The sequence below is a fragment of the Schistocerca nitens genome, chromosome 5 (genome assembly GCF_023898315.1).
Source record: "Schistocerca nitens isolate TAMUIC-IGC-003100 chromosome 5, iqSchNite1.1, whole genome shotgun sequence".
Classification (NCBI taxonomy): domain Eukaryota; kingdom Metazoa; phylum Arthropoda; class Insecta; order Orthoptera; family Acrididae; genus Schistocerca; species Schistocerca nitens.
This window is the reverse complement of record NC_064618.1, coordinates 288,188,240-288,215,063: the sequence shown is the minus strand read 5'-3', so window position 1 is coordinate 288,215,063 and position 26,824 is coordinate 288,188,240. Positions and strand designations below refer to the sequence as shown.

General features: G+C 43.0%; 1 protein-coding gene across 3 annotated transcripts in view; it reads right to left on the bottom strand.

Annotated features, from left to right (window-relative positions):
* Nucleotides 1-26,824, bottom strand: part of LOC126259165 (protein FAM50 homolog) — a 135,851-nt gene that overhangs the window by 105,793 nt on the left and 3,234 nt on the right. For all 3 annotated transcript variants that reach the window (XR_007546476.1, XM_049955724.1, XM_049955723.1), the window contains exon 2: nt 7,914-8,121. Coding sequence is in view for 2 of the 3 variants with exons in the window: in XM_049955724.1 (XP_049811681.1) it covers nt 7,914-8,093 (180 nt within the window). In the remaining variant the exon portion in view is untranslated. The remainder of the gene's footprint in view (nt 1-7,913; nt 8,122-26,824) is intronic.

Here is a 26,824-nt window from a genome sequence, read left to right as displayed (position 1 = left end):
TAACAGCTCGCAATTTATTCGGGGATGTCAGGCCACACCACTCATCATTCCACATCCCAAGCACCTTACGGCGCAACACCAACTGCAGATCATAGCCGGGAGGCCGATCTCCAAAGCTGGGGCGTTGATCGCCCCTTTGGCCAGACTGTTGACACGTTCGTTCCCCGGGATGCCAACGTGACCTGGCATCCAAACAAAGACCACCGAACGACCAGAGCGGGTAATGGCAGAAACAGACTCCTGAATAGACGATACCAGAGGAGAAGAGGTATAGCAGCGGTCGATAGCCTGGAGGCTGCTCAGGGAGTCACTGCAGATGACGATGGACATACCTGAGCAGGAATGCATATGCTCAAGAGTGCGCAAGATGGCCACCAGCTCTGCAGTAAAAATACTGCAGCCAGCCGGCAAGGAGCGCTGTTCAACAAGGGCAGCGTGAGCGAAAGCGTAGGCAGTACGACCATCAACCAGGGAACCATCAGTGTAGACAGTCTCACAGCCCGAAAATGAGGGGAGGAGCGCAAGAAAACGGCGACGAAGGACCATAGGCGGAACCGAGTCCTTGGGTCCCCGTGCCAAGTCCAGATGGATGGACGGCCGGGGCAGACACCAGGGAGGCGTAGGTGCATGGACCCGGAAGGGAGGCAGAAGAGGGAATGACCTCAGTTCCAACAGCAGGGACTGGACGCGGACAGCAATGGAAAGCCCAGACCTAGGTCGCCGTTCGGGCAGATGGAGGACCATGGCAGGGAAAAGCAGGCGACGATTGGGATGGCCCGGCGAGCAATGCACGTGGACAGCATAGTCGGCGGGCAGTCGATGGCGGCGAATCCGCAGCGGGGGAACCCCGGCCTCCACCACTAGACTATCCACGGGGCTCGTACGAAAAGCGCCAGTTGCAAGCCGAACCCCACAGTGGTGTATGGGGTCCAACAACGTCAACACTGAGGGGGATGCAGACCCATAGGCCAGGCTCCCATAATCAAGCCTGGACTGCACAAGGGCTCTGTACAATCTCAACTGCGTGCAGCGATCTGCACCCCAAGACGTGTGGCTCAGGCAGCGGAGGGCGTTGAGGTGCCGCCAGCACTTTTGGTTCAGCTGAGTAATATGAGGAACCCATGTGAGCCGGGCATCAAAGACGAGGCCTAAGAAGCGGCAAGTGTCTACCACTTCAAGTGTGTGGCCGTCAAGGTAAAGTTCAGGATGAGGGTGGACCGTCCGACACCTGCAGAAGTGCATAACTCGAGTCTTGGCTGCAGAGAACTGAAAACCATGAGTCAGAGCCCATGATGCTGCCTTGCGAATGGCTACTTGCAGCCTGCGTTCGGCGACTCCTGGAGTTGTTGAGCTAAATGAGATGCAGAAGTCGTCGGCATACAAAGAAGGAGACACCGACGACCCCATGGCTGTAGCCAGACCATTAATGACCACTAGAAATAAGGAGACGCTCAACACCGAGCCCTGCGGGACCCCATTTTCCTGTATATAAGATGAACTAGAGGCGGCACCGACTTGCACCCGGAAAGAGCGGCTCAATAGAAAGGTTTGAAGAAAAGCCGGGAGCTGACCACGAAGACCCCACTCATGCAACGTAGCAAGGATGTGATGCCTCCATGTGGTGTCATACGCCTTCCGCAGATCAAAAAATACAGCAATGAGATGCTGACGTCGGGCAAAGGCCGTACGGATAGCAGATTCCAGCCGCACCAAATTGTCCGCAGCAGACCGGCCCCGACGGAAGCCACCCTGGGATGGAGCGAGGAGACCGCGCGACTCAAGGACCCAACACAAACGCTGCCCCACCATACGTTCGAGCAATTTGCACAAAACATTGGTGAGGGTAATGGGACGATAGCTGTCCACTGCCAGTGGGTCCGCACCGGGCTTCAAGATGGGGACAATAACACCCTCTTGCCATTTCGACGGGAACACACCCTCACTCCAAATGCAGTTAATGATGGTGAGGATGTGTCTCTGGCAGTCCCTGGAGAGATGCTTCAGCATCTGCGCGTGGATGGAGTCTGGTCCTGGTGCTGTAGCAGGGCAATCGGCGAGGGCAGCGAGGAATTCCCTCTCGCTGAAAGGAGCATTGTATTTTTCAGAACGACGCGTGTGGAATGATAATGGCGTCTGCTCGGCTCACTCCTTTAGAGAGCGAAAGGCGGCGGGGTAAGTTGCAGTTGCAGAGCTCGTAGCAAAGTGCACGGCAAGGCATTCAGCAATGGCAGCAGCGTCCGTGCAAACAGCGCCGTCCAGGGAGATCCCAGGGACACCTATAGAGGTCCGGTATCCATAAATCTGCCGGATCCGGGACCACATGAGCGAGGGAGAGACACGGGAGCCCAAGGATGAGACATACCTCTCCCAGCACTCCTGCTTACGCCGTGCAATAAGACGACGGGCCAAGGCACGGAGCCTCTTAAAGGCGATGAGGGTCTCCAGAGACGGGTGCCGCCTATGATGCTGGAGAGCCCGCCTATGGTCGCGAATAGCCTCAGCAATCTCCGGCGACCACCAGGGTACAGCCTTCCTCCGAGGGAGACCAGAAGAGCGGGGGATGGCAGCCTCGGCCGCAGAAATGATTGACGTGGTCAAGACACGGACCACCTCGTCAATGTCACCCTGTGGGGGAGACGCAATGGTGGCAGCGGAAGTAAAAGCCGGCCAGTCAGCCCTGTTGAGAGCCCAGTGGGGCAGGTGCCCAGAAGAATGACACTGGGGCAGTGACAAATAGATGGGTAAATGGTCACTACTACACAGGTCAGGATGCACTCTTCAGTGGAGGGATGGGACAAGTCCGGGGCTGCAAAGAGAGAGATCGATGGCTGAGAACGAGCCATGGGCCACACTGAAATGCGTGAAAGCACCAGTGTTCAAGAGGCTAAGATCGAGCTGAGCCAACACATGCTCCACGGCACGACCGCGGTCATCAGAGACAGTCCCACCCCACAGAGGGTTGCAGGCACTGAAATCGTCCAGAAGCAGCAATGGTGGCGGGAGTTGAGCCAGCAGCGCAGCCAAAACATGTCGGGGGAGCTCCCCATCTGGAGGAATGTAAACAGAGCAAACAGTAATAGCCGGCGAGAGCTCAACCCTGGCAGCGACTGCCTCTAAAGGCGTCAGAAGGGGTACTGGCGAGCTACAGACAGAGTGGTGAACAAAGAGGCAAACCCCACCTGACGCTCGTTGACAGGCAGCGCGGTTCTTATAGTATCCCCGATAACCGCGAAGGGCGGGGGTCCGCATTGCTGGAAATCAAGTTTCCTGCAGAGCAATGCAGAGAACAGGGGTAACACTCAGAAGCATCCAGAGCGCAGGCAGGTGGCGGAAATAACTGCCGCAGTTCCACTGGAGAATGGAAGCAGGAAGGGACTGGGAAGGCGTGAAGGTAACTAAGAGGCAGACAGCGCCTCAGAGCCAACTGCCGCCACCGGGGGAGAGTCAGCTGTGTCCGTAGGAAAGGCCCCCGAGGGTTCCGTGAGGGTGAGATCCGCGGCAGAGGCGAGGATCTCCACCGCATCCCCGGAGCCAGAACTATTTACAGCAGGCGGTACTGAAACCGCCGGAACGTCCTTCTTCTTGGACACGTTCCATTCCTTCTACTCGCGTCTGTCCTTAGGGTTAGAGGGCTGGGAGAGCTTCTCTGAAGGAGCGTCGGAGGCCGACGACGACGCAGAAGCCCTACGACCAGCAGGTGGCGGAACCTTCAGCCACTGGCTGACATCCGGCTGGGGAGGAGAAGAAATGGAGGAAGGGAGAGCCCCGAGGGACCCCTTCCGCGATAGAGGAACCGGCAGAGGCAACGCCGGTGGAGAAGGAGGGGGAGGGATCAAGCCCCCTGGTTTTGGAGCAGATGTCACTCCCGAAGTAAGCGTGGGGGGAGCGACAGAAGAGGGTTTGCCCCCAACTCCTAAGGGGGCAACAGAGGAAGGCTTGCCCCCAGACACGAGGGGGGCAGACAGAGATGCACGGCCCCGAGGGCCCACTGAAGGCGGCACAGATGAGGTGACAACCGCCGCTCGCGAGATGTTTGAAGGGAAGCAGGATACAACCTTTCAAATTTCAGTTTTGCCTCTCGATAAGTAAGCCGGTCCAGGGTCTTAAATTCCATTATCTTCCGCTCCTTATGAATAATGGGGCAATCTGGCGAGCATGGAGAGTGGTGCTCCCCACAGTTGACACATACAGGCGGAGGCGCACATGGAGAATCGGGATGAGAGGGGCGTCTGCAATCTCAACATGTGGCGCTCGATGGGCAACGGGAGGACATATGACCAGCACTGGAAGCACCGCATCAGGAGAGGGACGTATGGCTTGACGTCACAACGGTAAACCATTACTTTGACCTTCTCGGGCAATACAGCACCCTCGAAGGCCAAGATAAAGGCACCGGTGGCCACCCTGTTAGTCTTGGGTCCTGTATGTACACGACAGACAAAATGTACACCACGTCGTTCCAAGTCGGCTCTCAGCTCGTCGGCAGATTGTAACAATAGGTCACGATGGTAAATAATCCCCTGGACCATATTTAAGCTACTGTGGGGAGTGACGGTAACAGGGACGTCACCCAGCTTATCACACAAGAGCAACGCTCGTGACTGGGCTGGGGAGGACGTCTTGAGGAGGATGGACCCATTCCTCATTTTAGACAACCCCACCACTTCCCCAAACTTATCCTCCAGGTGTTCCACAAAAAACAGAGGCTTCATCGTAAGAAAGGAGTCACCATCAGTCCTGCTGCAGATAAGGTATTGTGGTACGTAAGGCTCCTGCTTGGCACTAGATCTGCGTCCCTCCCACGGCGCAGCCAACGAGGGGAACGACTGAGGGTCATATTGCACAACATCAAAGTCAACTCTGCCTCGCTTAGAGATGCTGGTGGCTGTGCGACCACCAGCTTGGTGTGATTTATTGCGCTTCATTGCGCCACATCCGCCCAGATGCCACCTACTCCGAACGAGGGCTCTCCCCAAGGGCGCCACCCAGCCAAAGCAACGGGTACCTGGCCGATATCCCGTTGCCCGGAGTCCCCGTGCCCCAGACAAGATGGGCACATACTCCTTGGCATGCATGGGGAGGAAACAGCTCTGGCATCTGTAGTGGGATCCCTGCGTGGTCAGGGGGCAACCACCAAGGGGGTACATGATGACCCCACCACAACGGACTGGCTACCGTGCTGGATTTTAGGTGTTGAAAGGGTCCACAGTTGTCGGGGGGCGCTAAGAAGGGGATTGCGCACAAGACGAGGAGGAGGCAACCCAGAAGACGTTGGGTGTAAATCCCGCCACACGACAATAGGTAGCATGCAAGACGGTGGTGCATGATGGACCAGTAGAAAAACACCACGTAAGGCGTCCTTCCCCAAATGGCACGCACTAACAACGGAAATTTGGAAAAATGGAGGTCAAACCCAAGAGGGGACCATCACATTAAGGCCGAAACGTTTGAGACTCCTTTTAGTCGCCTCTTACGACAGGCAGGAATACTGCGGGCCTATTCTTACCCCCGAACCCGCAGGGGGACCTGACCAGTAAACCACTGTCCGGAGCACAGCTTAAATTGCAGCAGCCGAATATTTCTGACAAGCACAGTTATAAATTTCACTGATATGCACCGAACATTTTGTGGCTTATGTGGTTAAATATATGTTCCGTCGGCCACTTTGACTTATCTACGAAAAGCCAATTATGTGTAAAATTGCTCAAGAACTCGCTCCGCCCTTCTTTGGAGGATAATTATAATTTCTGTTGTCGTTATTGCATAATTTGTAATCTATTAAAGAAAATAAATATGAAAACTGATCTTTAAGCTTGGTCTTTTTGAGCGTGTGTTACCCTGTTAGACATATCAAACACAAACATGCCAGTAAAATTTGAAATAATGGCATAAATTGCTCATGTTCTGGGTTTATAATTTTTCTAAATGGTTGGTCCTAAGTGTTAAGTTTTGAATGAGAGTATAATGCTCCATGATTTAAAAAATTATTTGCACATTCTCACATGTATCATCCATAAAAGGAAATTTACTTTGAAAGTAACACTTCTCAAATCACCATTCGCAATATTTTCCCGGACTTGCAAGAAATGTAAACAGTTGTGACATCAAGCTCATCAAAACATGGGCCTTGCATTGAAAGTAGTTTGTTGTTACGAAATATTGCATAGTCTTTGACACATTTTGCTGTCGGCAGATGCTTGTGTAACTGTGTTTTGTTGTTGTAAATGGCACATTTTCTTTGTGACTAAAGTTATATTTTGATGTTATTATCTCATTTATGTTTTACCACTGCAGTATTTTTCTGAAGTACTGGGCTAAAGTAAAACTATTTGTTGGAGTACCAGTTCTTATCAGTCAATATTAAAAAATTTAACCGAATTTAAACAATGAAAAATTCCTATGTTTTTCCCAGATATTCCTAAGATGAAAAAAATTCTGGGTTTTTCCCAGATGTCCCAGGGTGTATTTGGATGAGCATTGTCTTGTTGAAAAATGACAACACAACACTGTCATATGAGAAGTAACACATGAGGACACTGGATGTCAGTCATGTACCAATGTAGTGTCGGAGCTTCCTCAATCACTACCAGCCATGACCTGAAGTCATGCCTGATGGCTGCCCCACACCTTGACAACAGGAGTAACGCTGTTGTGTTTTTCCAAAACATTGGAAGATTGGGACCCCTTCCCAGGTCGCAGCTACACCTGTTGACAATTATCATCAATGGCAGTGCAGAACCCTGATTTGTCACTGAACACCATGCAACACAATTCATCAGCAGTCCATATTCGCTTGTCACAGCACCATCTGAACCTATCCTTTTGTGTTGTGGTGTTAATGGAGTCTACACTTGGGAGTGAAATTCTTTATTCAGCTGCTACTAGTACCTGTCCAATGATGTGAGATGACACAGAAAGTTGCAGAGGGTCCATTATTTGTTCTTGGATAGTAGGTGAAGATGTGAAAGGGTTTTGAAGTGCTTCATGTACACTACAGCAATTCTCCCTTGCGTGGTCACATGTGGTAGCCTGGAATCTTAATGATGGGTAAGCATTCCCACACTTTTTCATGCAGTCCAACACTGGGGCACTGTCACATCTAAATGGCCCTCAAATCTGGATATTGCACAATTTGACCAACTGGCCAAATGAAGACACACAATGAGTCAATTTCAAACTCAGTCAGGTGCAGATAGCACTGTCTCACATGAGTATGTGGAATCTCCATTTACTTCACAGTCATCACTCAACACACGGCACTGTTCATGCCCCTTGTATACCCTAGGAAGCCTTGCAACAACATTAAACCTGAATGAAACTAGTGTACTCTGCTGGTTGTTCTACTCATCATGGTGAATTGTAGCTCTAATCATTTACATAATCACCAAAGGAGTGAAAATATATGGAGTTACATTGACAGCCAATCATGTCTTCTGGGTGTTTCACTTTAGTTGTCAGGCAGTATAATTCCAGCAGCACTGCCATATTTAATTCAACCACATTCCATTACCACTGCTTTACTTTTATTGATATTAATCTTACAATTTATTTTCTGTCCAACTGATCTTCCAAGTCCTTTGCCATCTCTGGCAGACTTATATCATCACAGCAAATGTCAAAGTTTTATTTTTTCTGCCTGAACTTTAATTACCTCCACAAATTTCTTATCGGTTTGACTATCATTTGTTGAATAAACAGACTGAATATGAGCTATAACCTTGACTCATTCCTCTCTCAACAAATTCACTGATATCAAACTGTATACTAAATGGCAATTACATAAAAATGGCTGCATTTATAAGCATACAATTCAGATACAGAAAGCAGGAACAAAATATAATTGAGTTTTTTCCTTCTATTTATTTATTATGTTGTGCTAATAGAAAAAAATATAATAATACTGTTGTACTCACCTTAAGTTGCTGCTCAACAGCATCATAATGAGCAGCAAATTTATTTTCAATGTTGGATATTTTCAAATCTTCCTCAATCTTCTTTTTCCGAAATTCAATTTCTTGTTGAGCTTTTTCTCTTTTCTTCATAAGCTGCATTGCTCTGCCAGCTTCACTCGCTGCTCCTTTGTAGTGAGCCATGATGTTTACACAACAATATCTCAGGACACTGAAAGGGTTTCAAACAATTTATAAATAGTTACAATAGTTATTCTTCCAAATACAGGTTAAATTTTGCAATAATGGGAGCTGCACAAACTTTTTTTTATAGACAACACTTGCAACTACAACTGCACAGCTTATAAAAACAATTTATCTGCTGTACTGCAGCTGACATCAAGAAATCTTTATAATCATTATAATGTATTTTCAAAATGTTACTATATTCTGCTGTAACAGCAAAAATCACAAATATCGATTTTAATAAGATATTTATAGACCAGATGATTACTACAGATGATCAAATAGAAACATTCATACATTATATTCTCTGTAGCATGTGTAGGATATTTGAAAACAGGTGTGTTCTCCAATCATGCTGAAAATACGCTTCATAAAAATTAATTATAATTTAACAGAAGATGCTTGGGAGAACATCTCAAAGAAGCCAGTAGCACACTATTTGACAGCTTTCAGAAGGATGTTTTAAAAATGTATTACGAAATACATATTTATCTAGTATCCAAAACCGTTGAATCCATTATCTGATAGTATCTAACCAACATGTGAGACGTGTAATACAATTGATCCTGGAGACACCTTGAGCCTGTCACTTCCATATATGGCAATATTAGGGTACACTGTTACATGCATTCTCTTGATGTGAATGTGGATAGCTAAAAAATTACCTGTTTAGGAATGAAGGAAGGGCTTACTGGTAAGTACTTCCATAGAAACAAAGTTTAGTAATGATGAAATACCTTGCTAAATGCACTCATCTGACAAGGAATTAAGAGGTACCAGAGTTTTAGTAGAACTCATTACCACAACATATTAAAATGTAAAGTTAACTGGAACATTTGGTACTGGGCATCAGCTTTGGTTCATGATATAGTGATATTCTGGCATGTATGACACAAGTGTAATTGAAAGTCACCTTTAAGGTCATTTAGGAAAAGGTATTGTTCGATGAGATGTCCTCTTGTGTTGAATTTTTCTGTCCAGAAAGATGCTGTATGTGTTATTATTTCTAACTGTACCTAGAGGTGGCCCTTGTGAACCTGTCATGGACCTTACTGTGAATTATAACAGCTTCATGTTGAATGAGGAAATGCCAAGTACTACCTTGTTTCTGCTAAAGTATGTTGTATTGTCTGATTATGAGAAGTGTCAACGGCAATGGGTCCATGTGGTGGTGTTGGGACGACAGCTTATGGAGGTCAATTCGTAAGGGTGAGGGGTGTGTGGCTTGAAAAATCATGGCTTGCAATCTGCAATATTATTCTGTTGACCTACTTCTTCTGTTCTTGTGTTGGGTTCAGTGCAAATGAGATGGGGGTTATAGACTGGTTATCGCATTTGTTTTCTTTAAATCTATGGCCCTGAGCTTGTAACTTACAAGAAATCTGTTTGCAGTAGGATTGTGGAATATATACTGTGTGTGTACATTATGCATTACCTCGAAGAAAACAATTTATTGACACATAGTCACCATGGATTCAGAAAATACTATTCTTGTGAAACACAACTAGCTCTTTAGTCATGTGAAGTAATGAATGCTATCGACAGGAGATCTCAAATTGATTCCATATATCTACATTTCTAGAAAGCTTTTGACACAATTCCTCACAAATGGCTTCTAACTGAATTGCTTGCCTATGGAGTATCATCTCTGCTGTGTGACGAATTCATGATTTCCTGTCAGAAAGTCATAGTTCGTATAACTGATGGAAAGTCATCAATTAAGACAGAAAGTTACATTCAGCCTTCCCCAAGCAAGTGTTATGGACTTCTGTTGCTCCTAATCTATATAAATGAATCAGGAGACTATGTGAGCAGTCCTTTTAGATTGTTTGCAAATGATGCTGTCATTTACTGTCTAGTAAAGCTATCAGAAAATCAAAACCAGTTGCACAATGATTTAGACATGTTATCTGTGTGGTGTGAAAAGCAGCAATCGGCTCTAAACAATAAAAGTTGTCAAGTTATCCACATGAGTACTAAAAGGAATCTGTTCAATTTTGATTACACGATAAATCACACAAATCTAAAGGCTGTCAATTCAGCTAAATAACTAGGCATTACAATTATAAACAACTTAAACTGGAACAATCAAGTAGAAAATGTTATAGGGAAGGCGAACCAAAGATTGTGTTTTATTTCAGAACACATGGAAGATGCAACATATCTACTAAAGAGACTTCTTACACTATTCTTGGCCACCCTCTTCTGGAATATTTCTGTACAGTGTGGAATTCCTACAAGATAGGATTGACAGATGACATGGAAAAATTCAAAAAAGGACAGGTCATTTTGTATTATCAAAAAGGTCACAGTTATGATAAGCATTTCTCACTGTGGTGAGATCTTTTCACAAAATTTCTATCATCAACTTTCTACTTTGAATGCAAAAATATTTTGCTGATATTCACCCCACATAGAGCAAAATGATATTGTAATAAAATAAGGGAAATCATAGCCTGGTGTTTATTTTTCCAATATGCTCTTCAAGAGCGAAACAGTAGAGAAATAGTATGAAAGTGGTTCGATGAACACACTGCCAGGCACTAAAATATGAATTGCAGGGCAGTCATCTAGATGTAGATTGGCAGGGGTGGGTTATGCCTTCTAGAGGGAGTAGGGGGTGATTAGTGTTGGTTTGTTGGAAAATATTAGGTAAGATACATTCTTAATTTTGTTGTATTAAGTTTTGTTGTTCTTTGGATTGCATATTAAGCTTTATTTTCTATTTTCATTCTATAAAGTCTTCATTTTTGTATTATTGTGTTTCCAAATATTTTTATTCAGTTTATAGGATTTTGTGATGAATGTATTACATGTTTCCGTGGGTGTCATGGACTTCAGATTAACTATATAGGTTAAGTGACAATAATAATACCAGCATTACCACCAACGTCACCGTCATCGTCCTGTGTACTTTATTTCAGCTGTATGGGTTAGCTGAAGATAATGATACCAAACTTATGTCAGGACTGACTAATTATTTTGTGTTTATTGATACTATATTGCTTATGGGCACATATTTACTCCAGCTGCTATTTTACATTTTGGGGAGGAATGTCAAAAACTGGAAAATGAGAAATGCAAATTTAGCCAGTCCTTGCCATTCTCAACTTTCTATTATGTTAAATCTATGTGTGCCATCACAGGCATCTCTACATCTGAACTGTGATGCAGTAAAGGAAATACAGGGGGAAAAAATGAAAACTCGTATATGAGTACCAGCCAATGACAATAATGTTGTTTATGAGTATTGTGGAGCTTGGTTCAGTTACTAGAATTATTTTAACATAATAATTCTAATTAAGTGTGGAGTTTTGGAGGTTTTATTTAATATGAGGTTTATTAATTTGTTGTTGTTTCTGATATTTTTCATATATGACTGATAGGTTTTGGCATTTTATCCCCATCTAAAATCCTCAATTTCATTTGGCTATTTTGTTAGTTAGATAATGATTTCTAAATTTTTTCTAATATTTGCATTATTAAATATATATAATTTGTAGGAAACTTTTGTAATTTTGTAGATATCTAATTGGTATAACATTTATTTAGCTTTTTGTGCTTTGATATACAACAAGTATATTTTCCTTAAATCGTTATAAGAAGGGAGTATCTAATATCACTGTAAAACATGATCTAGGTCAAGTAAAACACACCACCACTACCATTACAACATCAGCAACAATAACAAACCCACCACTACTACTAATAGTGGAACAACACTTATTATATGTATGCTATTGTGAGGAAAGCAAATGCTATTAATAAAAAGTTATACCACACAAGATGTATAAATAAAAGTTTATGAGCAGAAATATCATTTATTTAATGACATTATTTCAAAGAAAAGAGCTGTAGAACAAAAATAGTTACAACTGAAACTGCCAAGAATGAGATAAATACCTATGGCATAAATGATGAAACATTGAAATCCCTGGCAAATCACATTTAATGATTGCTTCCTCACAGGGGCAATACACACTATACCTACCATTGAACACACTTTATATACACATGTCTGTATGTATGACTTATGTTTTCTTTGTTTTAAGCTGACAGATGTGGCTTCATTGTAAAATGATCATCAGACAAATACATTGCTGAAGATATGAATTGTGCAAATTTTACACTGTTTAAATTACTAATATTGACACATTGAATTCACTTCAACGGACACTACATGCAGAGCATTAAATATTACCTGACAGACTTTAATATGCTGCAGTGACACCCTTCTATAACAGTGGAGATAAACAAACCACCTCAACCATTTTACTCCTTATCAGAAAATTGTTGTAACGTTTACAGATGTGAGAGTATGCTGGAGAATGACTGTATACTGACAATTATTTGTTAATGGCAGGGATATAGCTCAAAGCATGAAGGACAAAGAATAAGGCTTCTAAAAACCATGAAAATAAGCAATGGAAAACATAATTTTTGAAAGAAAATTCCATCAAGAAACTGTATGAGTAGAAACTGAATGATCTGTGCGGTAAAATATTAAAATTGCAATAAGCAGGCAGCTGATGGGACTCTAGGACATCTATGTCAACGAAAGAACAAAACGTGAATGAACTACTGGAATGATGATATAGATGGACTGACAAAGATGATTAAGGAGGCATGTTAGAAATGGTTGCAGTCGGTTGGTTTACTTGTGGGGAGGGGACCAAACAGCGAGGTCGTTGGTCCCATCGGATTAGGGAAGGTTGGGGAAGGAAGTCGGCTGTGCCCTTTCGAAGAAACCATCTTGACATTTGCCTGAAGTGATTTAGGGAAATCACGGAAAACCTAAATCAGGATGACCAGATGCGAGTTTGAACTGTCATCCTCCTGAATGCGAGTCCAGCATGCTAACCACTGCGTCACCTTTCTTGGTAAACGTTTGTGGAAAAGGACGGCCAAAAATAGAGGGGGATAGAAAACACTATCTAAAGAAGCAAATGAACTGTGTTGTAAAATTAACCAATAACACTGTAATATATTCATCTTAGAAGTGGAAAATGGTGTCTATGATGAACAGGAATTTGAGTATAAAATGATAACGAACTTGGATAAAACATAAAAGATGCTACAAGAAAAGTAATATGTAAGACACAATGGCTGGACTACAACAAGAAACTCTGGACAACAGGAGACAATGTAAAAAAAAAAATCTGTATGGAAATATACTTGAAGAAGAGGAACAGACAACAACATCTACATCCAAACTCTGCAAACCACCACAAAGTGCATGGCAGAGGGTATGTCCTACAGTATCAGTTATTACATTTCTTCCCATTCCATTCACATATGGAGTGTAGGAAGAACAACTAACTGAATTCCTCTGTGCATGCTGTAATTATTCTAATCTTGTCCTGATGATACATATATGAGTGATACATAGGGGGTTGTAGTATATTCCTAGAGTCATTCATTTAATGCCAGTTCTTGAAACTTTGTTAGTAGACTTTCTTGGGATAGTTTACTTCTATCTTCAAGAGTCTAAGCATCACTGTAACATTCTCTCATGGGTCAAACAATTGCGTGACCAAAAGTGCTGTCCTTCTCTGTACATGTTCAATATCCACTGTTGGTCCTATTTGGTATGGGTCCCACACACTTGAACAATATTCTAGAACCATTCACACAAGTGATTTGTAAGCATTCTCCTTTGTACACTGATTGCACTTCCCCAGTCTTCTACAAGTAAATCGTACCATCCAATATCCTTTACATCAATTTGTTGTAGAATCTTAGAACATATTCTGAGCTCAAATAGAATGAGGTGTGAAACATCTTGGCAGATTAAAACTGTGTGCCGGACTGAGACTCGAACTCAGGACCTTTGCCTTTCGCGGGCAAGTGCTCTATCAACTGAGCTACCCAAGCATGACTCACGCCCCGTCCTCACAGCTTTACTTCTGCCAGTATCTCGTCTCCTACCTTCCAAACTTAACAGAAGCTCTCCTGCGAACCTGCAGAACTAGCACTCCTGAAAGAAAGTTAAGTTTGGAAAGTGGGAGACGAGGTACTGGCAGAAATAAAGCTGTGAGGATGGGGCGTGAGTCGTGCTTGGGTAGCTCAGTTGGTAGAGCACTTGCCCGCGAAAGGCAAAGGTCCCGAGTTCGAGTCTCGGTCCGGCACACAGTTTTAATCTGCCAGGAAGTTTCATATCAGTGCACACTCCGCTGCAGAGTGAAAATCTCATTCTGGAAACATTCCCCAGGCTGTGGCTAAGCCATGTCTCCGCAATATCCTTTCTTTCCAGAGTGCTAGTTCTGCAGGTTCGCAGGAGAGCTTCTGTTAAGTTTGGAAGGTAGGAGACGAGGTACTGGCAGAAGTAAAGCTGTGAGGACAGAGTGTGAGTCGTGCTTAGGTAGCTCAGTTGGTAGAGCACTTGCCCGCGAAAGGCAAAGGTCCCGAGTTCGAGTCTCGGTCCGGCACGCAGTTTTAATCTGCCAGGAAGTTTCACACCTCATTCTATTTGAGCTCAGAATATGTTCTAAGATTCTACAACAAATTGATGTAAAGGATATTGGATGGTAGTTTTGTGGATCACTTCTACTACCCTTCTTGTAGACAGGTATGACCTATGCCTTTCTCCAAGAAATGTGCATGTTTTTTTGCTCGAGGGATCTATGATAGATTATACTTAGACGAGTAGCTAACTTAGTCACAAATTCAATACAGAATCTGATGGGGATTCCATTTGGTCCTTGACCTTTATTTAATTTTTTACGACTTCAGCTGTTTCTCAACATTAATGGCACCAATACTGAATTCAATGAGGATTAAATTGGAGAAATTCTCCTGGATTTTACTTTGTAAATGAACATTTGAAAACACAGTTAAGCATTTCAGCTTTTGATTTACTGTCCTCAATTTCAGTTTCTGACTCATTCGCTAGGTCCTGGACACTGACTCAGGTGCCACTAACAGCCTTTACATACAACCAGAATTTCTTTGGGTTTTGTGAAAGATTATTTAACAATACTCTGCTACGGTCATCACTGAAGGCTTCACGCATTGCCCTCTTGACAATCAAATGTGTTTCATTCTGCATCCATCTATCTATAGCCCTATGCTTTGCTTTACACCTATTTTGCAGTAATCTCTGTTTCTTAAGTTTCTTTACAGTGACTGTATACCATGGATGGTTCATGCCATATGAACTATTATACTGGGTATACATCTATCCAGTGCGTAGTCAACTATTCTCTTAAACTTGAGCCATAGTTTCTCTAATCTTGTGCTGAAAGCTTCATGTTACTCACTGAAATACTGCACACTGATTTTTTATCTAGTTTACTGAACATCTCAGTAACCCTTTGTACTTTGGTAACCATTGTTGCCACAGCCACGTAACAATGATTGACACTAGTTTCGATGTGGACATCCTTAAAGAAGTCAGGTCTATTGGTTGCCATTAGATCTAATATACTTCCATCATGAGTGGGTTTCCAAACTATCTGTTCTAGGTAGTTTGCAGCATTTAGTAATGTTTCACAGGAAGTATTACCATGCCCACCACTAGCAAAACTGTAATTTTCCTAATTAATTGTTGGATGATTAAAGCGTCCACCAGTGATTACAGCATGATAGGGGAAACTTACATACAAGTGAACTGATGTTTTCTCTAAAGTTACTCTTTACATCAGGAGGTGTGTCTGGTGGGTGACAGAAAGAGCCAATTACCAGTTTACACCCATCCCTGATATTGAGTGTTGCCCAAACAATCTCACATGTAGCTGCAATTCCTATCTCAGTGGATTAGAGTTTCTTGACTACTATGTCAAATATACCACCTCCATTTCCCAGTACCCTATCCCTTTAACATACTCACAAATTTTCCCCAAAGTCTCACTGCTATCAATTGAAGGTTTCAACCAGCTTCACTGCTTTGCAGGAACACTTGACACACTGGAACTTTGTTGTGAGTGCTTCGGCAGTTAACCACTAGGTTTTTAATATTCTCATACGCCACAGGCGTTTCTTTTGATCTTGTACTGATACATTTGGGTTTCCTACAGCTATCATTACCTGGATCTGATATGGAGGGTTCCTAATCTAAAAATTCCTTTGTACACCCCATATGTAGATGGCTACCTCGGTAACAGCCTCTGATGTGTAGTGCACACCTTACCCATTTAGGGGGTCCTACAGTTCTCAATCCCATGGCGCAAGTCCATGAAGTCACAGCCTAGCTTGTCACAGAACTTCTGAAGTCTCTGGTTCAGTCCTGAAACTCGACTCAAAACCAAGGGGCTACAATCAGTTCTGAGGACAATGCTGCAAATTGTGAGCTTTGTTGAAACTCCATGCACAAGGCTGGTCTTCTCAACCTTCTCTGCCACTCACTGTAATGATCCAAGTATGACCTTGGAGTCCAGATGATAGGCATCATTTGTTACAGCATGTACCACAATATGCAGTTGTTGCTTCCTGTTCCGTCAATGGCTGTGGCTGCCGGAACAGTCTCTTCAACACACTGAATGAGGCCCCAACTTTCTCACTGTGTGCACCTGGTGTCCTTTCCCGTCCCTTGCTGCCATTTCCCTAAGACGTGTCATCATTCACCATACGTTTGAACTGCCTATGATTAATAGACCCCTGTCCTTTTTCGTCTGCCCCCTCTTGATGCTATACAAAACAGATTTCCCCACAAAAGGTGAAGTGAATCTCACTGGCTCTGTTTCAGTTACAGTGAAAGATAGCACATCAAACTTGTTGGTTGGGGGGATTGGTATAACACCTTGAGCCCTTCCTGGTCCCCATCCACACTTGACCTAGTAGATAGTGTCGGAAGTTCCATGCGGCTTTTCGTGGATGATGCTGTAGTATACAGAGTAGCTGCAGCGTTAGAAAATTGTAGCAAAATGCAGGAAGATCTGCAGCAGATAGGCACTTGGTGCAGGGAGTGGCAACTGACCCTTAACATAGACAAATGTAATGTATTGCGAATACATAGAAAGAAGGATCCTTTATTGTATGATTATATGATAGCGGAACAAACACTGGAAGCAGTTACTTCTGTAAAATATCTGGGAGTATGCGTGCGGAACGATTTGAAGTGGAATGATCATATGAAATTAATTGTTGGTAAGGCGGGTACCAGGTTGAGATTCATTGGGAGAGTCCTTAGAAAACGTAGTCCATCAAGAAAGGAGGTGGCTTACAAAACACTCGTTCGACCTATACTTGAGTATTGCTCATCAGTGTGGGATCCGTACCAGATCGGGTTGACGGAGGAGATAGAGAAGATCCAAAGAAGAGCGGCGCGTTTCGTCACAGGGTTATTTGGTAATCGTGGTGCAACTTGCTCGCCAGGTTTCGAGAGGGTGCGTTTCTGGATGAGGTATCGAATATATTGCTTCCCCCTACTTATACCTACCGAGGAGATCACGAATGTAAAATTAGAGAGATTCAAGCACGCACGGAGGCTTTCAGACAGTCGTTCTTCCCGCGAACCATACGCGACTGGAACAGAAAAGGGAGGTAATGACAGTGGCAAGTAAAGTGCCCTCCGCCACACACCGTTGTGTGGCTTGCGGAGTATAAATGTAGATGTAGACACTACCACTGAAATGCCACTCGCAGTCAAATGGATGAATAATGATAGATCCCGTACTTTCTGCAGAGGAGGTACCTTTGGTACTGGTGCAACAGGTAGATGACTGTTGGGAGCTTTTCCAACTCACTGACTCTCAACGCTGCCAATAAGAAGATTACAGCAGACAAAAGTAGGTGGCTACAATAACGCCGGTTTACAAGAAAGAACACAGAAGTAATTACAAAAATGACACGGGATTGTCTCTGCTAAATACAGTGTATAAAATACACTCCTCGAAATGGAAAAAAGAACACATTGACACCGGTGTGTCAGACCCACCATACTTGCTCCGAACACTGCGAGAGGGCTGTACAAGCAATGATCACACGCACGGCACAGCGGACACACCAGGAACCGCGGTGTTGGCCGTCGAATGGCGCTAGCTGCGCAGCATTTGTGCACCGCCGCCGTCAGTGTCAGCCAGTTTGCCGTGGCATACGGAGCTCCATCGCAGTCTTTAACACTGGTAGCATGCCGCGACAGCGTGGACCTGAACCGTATGTGCAGTTGACGGACTTTGAGCGAGGGCGTATAGTGGGCATGCGGGAGGCCAGGTGGACGTACCGCCGAATTGCTCAACACGTGGGGCGTGAGGTCTCCACAGTACATCGATGTTGTCACCAGTGGTCGGCGGAAGGTGCACGTGCCCGTCGACCTGGGACCGGACCGCAGCGACGCACGGATGCACGCCAAGACCGTAGGATCCTACGCAGTGCCGTAGGCGACCGCACCGCCAATTCCCAGCAAATTAGGGACACTGTTGCTCCTGGGGTATCGGCAAGGACCATTCGCAACCGTCTCCATGAAGCTGGGCTACGGTCCCGCACACCGTTAGGCTGTCTTCCGCTCATGCCCCAACATCGTGCAGCCCGCCTCCAGTGGTGTCGCGACAGGCGTGAATGGAGGGACGAATGGAGACGTGTCGTCTTCAGCGATGAGAGTCGCTTCTGCCTTGGTGCCAATGATGGTCGTATGCGTGTTTGGCGCCGTGCAGGTGAGCGCCACAATCAGGACTGCATACGACCGAGGCACACAGTGCCAACACCTGGCATCATGGTGTGGGGAGCGATCTCCTACACTGGCCGTATACCACTGGTGATCGTCGAGGGGACACTGAATAGTGCACGGTACATCCAAACCGTCATCGAACCCATCGTTCTACCATTCCTAGACTGGCAAGGGAACTTGCTGTTCCAACAGGACAATGCACGTCCGCATGTATCCCGTGCCACCCAACGCGCTCTAGAAGGTGTAAGTCAACTACCCTGGCCAGCAAGATCTCCGGATCTGTCCCCCATTGAGCATGTTTGGGACTGGATGAAGCGTCGTCTCACGTCCAGCACGAACGCTGGTCCAACTGAGGCGCCAGGTGGAAATGGCATGGCAAGCTGTTCCACAGGACTACATCCAGCATCTCTACGATCGTCTCCATGGGAGAATAGCAGCCTGCATTGCTGCGAAAGGTGGATATACACTGTACTAGTGCCGACATTGTGCATGCTCTGTTGCCTGTGTCTATGTGCCTGTGGTTCTGTCAGTGTGATCATGTGATGTATCTGACCCCAGGAATGTGTCAATAAAGTTTCCCCTTCCTGGGACAATGAATTCACGGTGTTCTTATTTCAATTTCCAGGAGTGTATATTCTTAAATAGTAATAAGGTGACTAGCACTAACAGCTGAAAATATTTTTCTAGAAGAACAAACAGGCTTTCAGAAATTTAATTGTGCACAGACATAAACTATGTGAAAGCTTTTGATAAAGTAATGTTGTAGAGACGAACTATGGGAGATGATGTACAAAAGAAGAATATGTCTGCCCGTAATAAAGGTAGAAGAAAGTATGTCAATAATCATCACTGCAGAAAAGGAAAAATAAGACCAAGATAAATTTGGGAGTAAGACAAGGATGCAGTTTGTGTCCCTTTTTTAATATTTATATTGATGATGTACTGAGGCAACGGAAAAGTAAATCAAGTTTTTATATTTATGACTTCAACTAAAGGAATCATTCTACGACATACTCTTTGCTGACGATCACAGTGTGACTGCTGACACTGAGAACACACTCCAAGCAGCTCTCATATTTTATCCATGACAGGTAAGTTGTGTAATCTATTATTCTCTTCAAAGAAAACAAAAGTTTTGGCTTTCAGGTAGCAAGAGCTAATTCCCAGCAAAATAATAACAAATGATCAGTAAACAGAACAAGTAAACATGTTCAACCTACTTAGGAAAGACTGGTTACTTATTTATGACATACATGGACATACAAAAGAAAGTAGAAATATTTAACTACATTAACAGAACAATCTATAGAACCCTCAGAACTAAAGTAAGAAAGGACACCCTAATTACGTTCTACAAAACTATGTCAGTAGCCTGCCAGCCATGACATATGCAAGAGAGTTATGGTCTGTTACAAAGAGAAATGAATAAAGCACACAAGAGATGCAACTGCTAAGAAGAGTGGTTAGGTACACACTACTCAATAGCAGGAGGAATGCTGGCATCAAAGGAGAACTGGCAGTGAAAAGCTGAAATGAGCAGATTAAGGAATAAAAGAATAATTGGATGGACCAAGCCACAAGTATGGAAGATGACAAAATATTAAAATTAATAATGAATTATTATCCACTGAGCAAAGATCTTTCAGAAGATAGGGAGAAAACGTGGAAATGTCAATCATTTCAACCAAGAGGGCATAAAAGGCAAATGTCTAATACATGCAGAAAGAAGAAGCAGAGGGAGAGAAGGAGAACAAGGAGGAGATCAAGGGAAAAAAAAAGAAGTAGAAGCTTGCTAACTACCTGTGGGTCATTCTGACATGGGGTGATAAGATGACAATTTCTGAATTTAGTCATGTTTGGTACAAGGATACCCACTTCTTAATAATAAAACTGCCAATTATGTCACTATCATAACTCTAACCACTTTTGATAAATTCAGGTTTGAAGACTGAAGAGTGTGTACCTGGTTATGCGTCAGGCAGCAGTTTACCTATTATCAGAGACCTACTACTCAGTAATGAGTTGCCTTACAAACCTATTTTTTTATGCATCTAGTATGTAGGTCACTACCTTGATATAATGTATGAAAAGTAGAATACATCACTCAGAATTCTTATGAAAAATGTTGTGGGGAAAAAAAGAAAAAAAAAAGAAAAGAACCACTTTTTCACTCTGTATTTTAAATTTGATTTTTTAAAATCATAACTTTGCACAAAGAAACAGTAGAGACCTCATCTTGTCCACTGTAGCTCTTCAGTCCTAGTATTAAGTATAAATAACAATGAATAGAATTTAGCATTGCAATTAGTAATTCTTATCTTTGCTTAAAGACGACTTCATTGCAAAATAACATCAAATTTGGTTAATTTCAAAGTCCTGGGAGGGGGGGATGTAGACTTGATTTTTTTCTGAAGTGTTTACATACATGGTAGCAATCTTAGGTGCAAACAAGAATATCCTAACTAACTTCATTTATTGGCATAGAATAAAACAAAAATGCTACTTACACTTGCAGTCCACATTCAACACTACAGGGCACATCCACTGAAAAATGTTCCTACAGTATTTGTGGTTGACCTGTAGGTCAGAACTGTAAACAGATCAGAGCTGAAAACAGTTAGTGTCTTTTCGGTGCAATGAACTAAACGAGACAGTTTGGGTACTCAAATGAAGTGAAATACCTTTATTCTGGTACCGTAAATTAAAAAGATACTTCAGTAAAACATAAGAAAAATGAGAGAACTTCTGAAATATATATCAGTATATACAATATTATGAAAAGGATAGTTGCTAGACACCATACAGCAGAGATGCTAAATCGCAGATAGGCACAACAAAAAGACTGTCAGAAAGTGAGCGTTCGGCCAATGAGATCTTAGTCAGAAACAGACAATGTACACACACACACACACACACACACATGACCACAGTCTCTGGCTGCTGAAGCCAGACTGCAAGCAGCAGCACATGATGGGAGAGGCAACCAGGTAGTGGGGGTAAGAAGGGAGCTGGGGTGGGCGTGGGAGGAATAGCAGGGTAAGTGTGGGAGACGGTAAAGTGGTGCTTGTGGGAGCGTACAGGGATGAGGTGGTGAGAGGTTAGGGTAGCTAGATGCAGCCAGGAGGTTTGACGGAGGGCAGGATGTTGGGTAAAAGGATGGAAGTAAAAAACTGAGAGTGCATTGGTGGAACAGGACTGTAGCAACTGAATCACATTCTCTGCCAGGTTATCAGTACCTCTCATCAAACTCTGAAATGAGGAATGTCTTACCCACTATCCTTTCCACCGCTTCCACAGTGGTTTTCTTGCTGCCCACCGAATCTACACAATATTCTCATCTATCCCTACACAAATCCTCTTCCTAACCTCTTGTCCCATCACTCATATCCCTGTAATAGACCTAGATGCAAGACCTGTCCCACACCTCGTCCCACCACCATCTATTCCAGAATGCCATAAGCATCACCTATATCCCATAAAAGGCAAGGTTACCTCTGAAACCAGTCATGTGAACTACAAGCTAAGTGGCAACCACTCTGCTGTATTCTACGCGGGCATGACAACCAACAAGCTGTATGTCCCCATGAATGGCCACCGACAAACTATGGCCATGAGACAGCTGGACCTCCCAGTTGCTGAGCATGCCGCCCAACATGATGTTCTTCACATCAATGACTGCTTCAAGCCTGTGCCATCTGAATCCTTCCCACCAACACCAGCTTTTCCAAACTGTGGAGGTAGGAAATCTCCCTGCAACAAATCCTACATTCCTGTAACCCTCTTGGCCTAAACCTTCATTAGTCATTGTCATTAGCCATCAAGCCCTTTCCCTGTTCCCATTCGAGCACTACACAGCCCTCTATTCCACCAACACACCTTCAGTCTTTTTACTTCTCTCCTTTTCGGCTAACCCCACGCTCTGCCTAACCTCCTGACTGCACCTAGCTGCCCTACCCTCTCTCCACCTCATCCCTGTACGCTCCCACAAGCAGCACTTTACCAGCCCCCTCCCTTGCTATCCATCCAACTCCCTGCCCCAGCTTCCTCCTTACCTCCACCACACGGATGCCTCTCCCATCCTGTGCTGCTGCTTGCAGCCTAGCCTGAGCAGCCAGAGACTTGCGTGTGTGTGACTCCGCTGTACGGTGAGTAGCAACTATTGTTTTCATAATAGTGTTACATTCCATTCTGGATTTTCCATTATCAGTATATACAGATACAAAAATTTTCTCAAGAAGTTTCATTCACAAATTCATATACAAAGAAGGAAACTGTATTTTCTAAAATTCTTCCACTTTGCACATATAACTTTGTTTTCCTTGACATCTTGAAGCAAAAAGAAAGAAAGAAAAAAAAATTAGGTCACGCAAAGGTGAGAGATATTTTTTCATGGCACTTCTTGTCAAGTTCATAAAAGCATGCACTGCGTCTATGTAATGATGGGACATCCACCTTACATATAACATTGGAGAAGGGGACTCAAACAGCAACATTCTTACTGGGATATGAAAGGACTTGTTGTTCAGAGATAGGCATGTAGTTAATCTCATTATCTTTATATTCATATTCATGTGATGCCTGGGAAATGTGTCCCATGTACCACTTTTAATCATATTTGAAAGCTACATATTGCCTGACTTGCAGCTGCTCCCACAAAGCATTTTCATGTGCATCCATAGCAACAGTGCTCCCATTTGCATCTGTTGGAAGTCTTTTCATTAGATAGGTGTTAGTAGCAGAGACTAGAGATGTATGGTATGATCGTGTTCCTGGAACTGTCCTCAATGTACTGTACCTGCTTTCCAAGAAAGCTTCATAAGATTTGAAATGTGAAGAAACAAAGTTAATCTGAAATAGTTGTGTACAAAATACACCACAAAATACAGTGTGTTAATATGTTCTTTGTTTCTTTGCAGGAGCTCAAATCGTATGAAAATTTCTTAAAACACAGGTACAGTAGATGAGAACAGTTCAAGAACATGATCAAATCATGCATTTCTAGTCACTGCTGTTAATACCTTTCTACTGAAGAGACTTACAATAGATGAAAATTGGAGCACTGTTGCTGTGGAAGCTCATGAAAATGCTTTGTGGGAACAGCTGCACGTCGGACATAATGTGGCTTTTAAGTATGATGAAATCTGGTACATAGGAGACATTTGCCAGGCATCACATGAATTTAAAGATGTTGAGATTAACTGCATGCCTACTGCTCAACCACAACTTGACAATTAGTGCTATGAAAAAATCATATCTCTCATCTTTAAGTGAACTCATTTCGTTCTTGCATCAAGATGTTAAGAAAAAGAAAGTTATATGCAAGCTGGAAGTGTTTTAAAAATACAATTCCCTTCTATATATTTGAAATTGTTAATGATACTGTTCTTTGTAGAATTTTTGTATCTGTATGTAGCAGTATATATTTCATAACTTATTGATGTCTCTCATTACTGCTTGCATATTTTCTTACATTTCACTGAAGTCCCTACTTAATTTACAGAAGCAGAATGAGGATTCATTACCTCATTTGTGCTCCTAAGCTGTCTCTTGTAATTTCTTACACTGAAAAGACAATTAACAGTGAAATATAACATACAAATCGAAAAAAAAAAGACTGCTAACTGTATTCAACTCTCACCTGCTTCCAATTCTGACCTACAGGTCAACCAAGAATACTTCGGAAATCATTTTCAATGGATTTTACATGGTCTTCATTTACCAGTGTCCTATAGTGTTGAAGATGGGCTGCAAGTGTTGGTGGCATTTTCATTTTATTCTGTGCCAATGAATAAAGTTAGTTGGGATAGCCTTGTTTACACCTAAGATTGCTACCAGATATGTAAACATTTCAGCAAAAAATCAAGTTAAGGTTCAACTGTCTATGTATCCCCTACCCCTCACCCTCCAAGAACTTTGAAATTAATCACGTTTGACATTCTTTTCTGATGGAGTCATCTTTAAGTGAAGGTAGGAACTAATAATTGTAATGCAAAATTCTTTTAATTGTTATTTATACTTAATACTAGGACAGATGAGTTACTGCACGGGATGAAGTCTCTACTGTTTCCCTGTGCGAAGTTATGACTTTTAAAAAATTACAAATTTGAAGCACAGAATGTAAAAAGTGTGTTTTTCAACATTCTTCATAAAAATCTGAGTAATGTATCCTACTTTTCATACATTATATCAATGCAGTGATGCACATACTAGATGAATAAAACAATTTAGGTCTGTAGGTTAACTCATTACTGAGTAGTAGGTCTCTGAAAATAGGTAGATTAGTGCCTGACTAATGACCGGGTACACAACCTTTAGTATCCAAAACCCAAATTTATCAAAAACGGTTAGGGTTAGGGAGTTTTACTATTGAAACATGTAGGTATGATTAAATTCTGAAATGATTAACTTAGAATCCACCACAATATTTGGGATTTTACACGGAATGATGCCACTCACTATGGCTCCTCCACATATGAAGGTGTAGAGTGCCTCACAGATAAATCCTTGGCAGAACTAACCAATAAAAATTATCCTACCAATATATTTTGTGGAAGCAAAATTTTGTGGTAAGAAAGATGTATTAGACAGGTGAAATACCTCTGGACTTCAAGAAGAATATAATAATTCCAATCCCAAAGAAAGCAGGTGTTGACAGATGTGAAAATTACCAAACTATCAATATAATAGAGGGAAACATTCCACGTGGGAAAAATATATGTAAAAACAAAGATGATGTGACTTACCGAACGAAAGCGCTGGCAGGTCGATAGACACACAAACAAACACAAACACACACACAAAATTCAAGCTTTCGCAACAAACTGTTGCCTCATCAGGAAAGAGGGGAAGGAGAGGGAAAGACGAAAGGATGTGGGTTTTAAGGGAGAGGGTAAAGAGTCATTCCAATCCCGGGAGCGGAAAGACTTACCTTAGGGGGAAAAAAGGACAGGTATACACTCGCACACACACACATATCCATCCACACATATATAGACACAAGCAAGTGTCCACACATATACAGACACAAGCAAGTGTCTGTATATGTGTGGATGGATATGTGTGTGTGTGCGAGTGTATACCTGTCCTTTTTTCCCCCTAAGGTAAGTCTTTCCGCTCCCGGGATTGGAATGACTCCTTACTCTCTCCCTTAAAACCCACATCCTTTCGTCTTTCCCTCTCCTTCCCCTCTTTCCTGATGAGGCAACAGTTTGTTGCGAAAGCTTGAATTTTGTGTGTGTGTTTGTGTTTGTTTGTGTGTCTATCGACCTGCCAGCGCTTTCGATCGGTAAGTCACATCATCTTTGTTTTTACATATATTTTTACCAAACTATCAGTTTAATAAGCCTTGGTTGCAAAATACTAACATGAATTCTTTACAAATAAATGGAAAAAGTGGTAGAAGCTGACCCCAGGGAAGATCAGTTCAGATTCTGTAGAAATTTTGGAACACGCGAGGAAATACTGACCCTACGACTTATCTTAGACAATAAGTTAAGGAAAGGCAATGCTATGTTTCTAGCATTTGTAGACTTGGAGAACGTTCTTGACAATGCTGACTGGAATACTCTATTTCAAATTCTGGAGGTGGAACATGTAAAACACAGGGAGTGAAAAGATATTTACAGTTTACACAGAAACTAGAAGGCAGTTATAAGAGTCGAGGTATGAAAAGGAAGCAGGGGTTGGGAAGGGAGTGAGACAGGGTTGTAGCCTATCCCCGATGTTATTCAATATGTATATTGAGCAAGAAGTAAAGGAAATGAAAGAAAAATTTGGAATAGGAATTAAAATCCATGGAGAAGAAATAAAAATTTGAGGTTTGCCGATGATGTCAGAGACAGGAAAGGACCTGGAAGAGCAGCTGAACAGAATGGACAGTATCTTAAAAGGAAGATAAAAGATGAAAAGCAACAAAAGCAAAATGAGGAATATGGAATGTATTCAAATTAAATCAGGTTATGCTAAGGGGATTAGATTAAGAAATGAGACACTTACAGCAGTAAATAAGTTTTGTTATTTGGGATGCAAAATAACTGATGATGGTCAAAGTAAAGAGGATATGAAATGTAGATTGGCCATAGCAAGT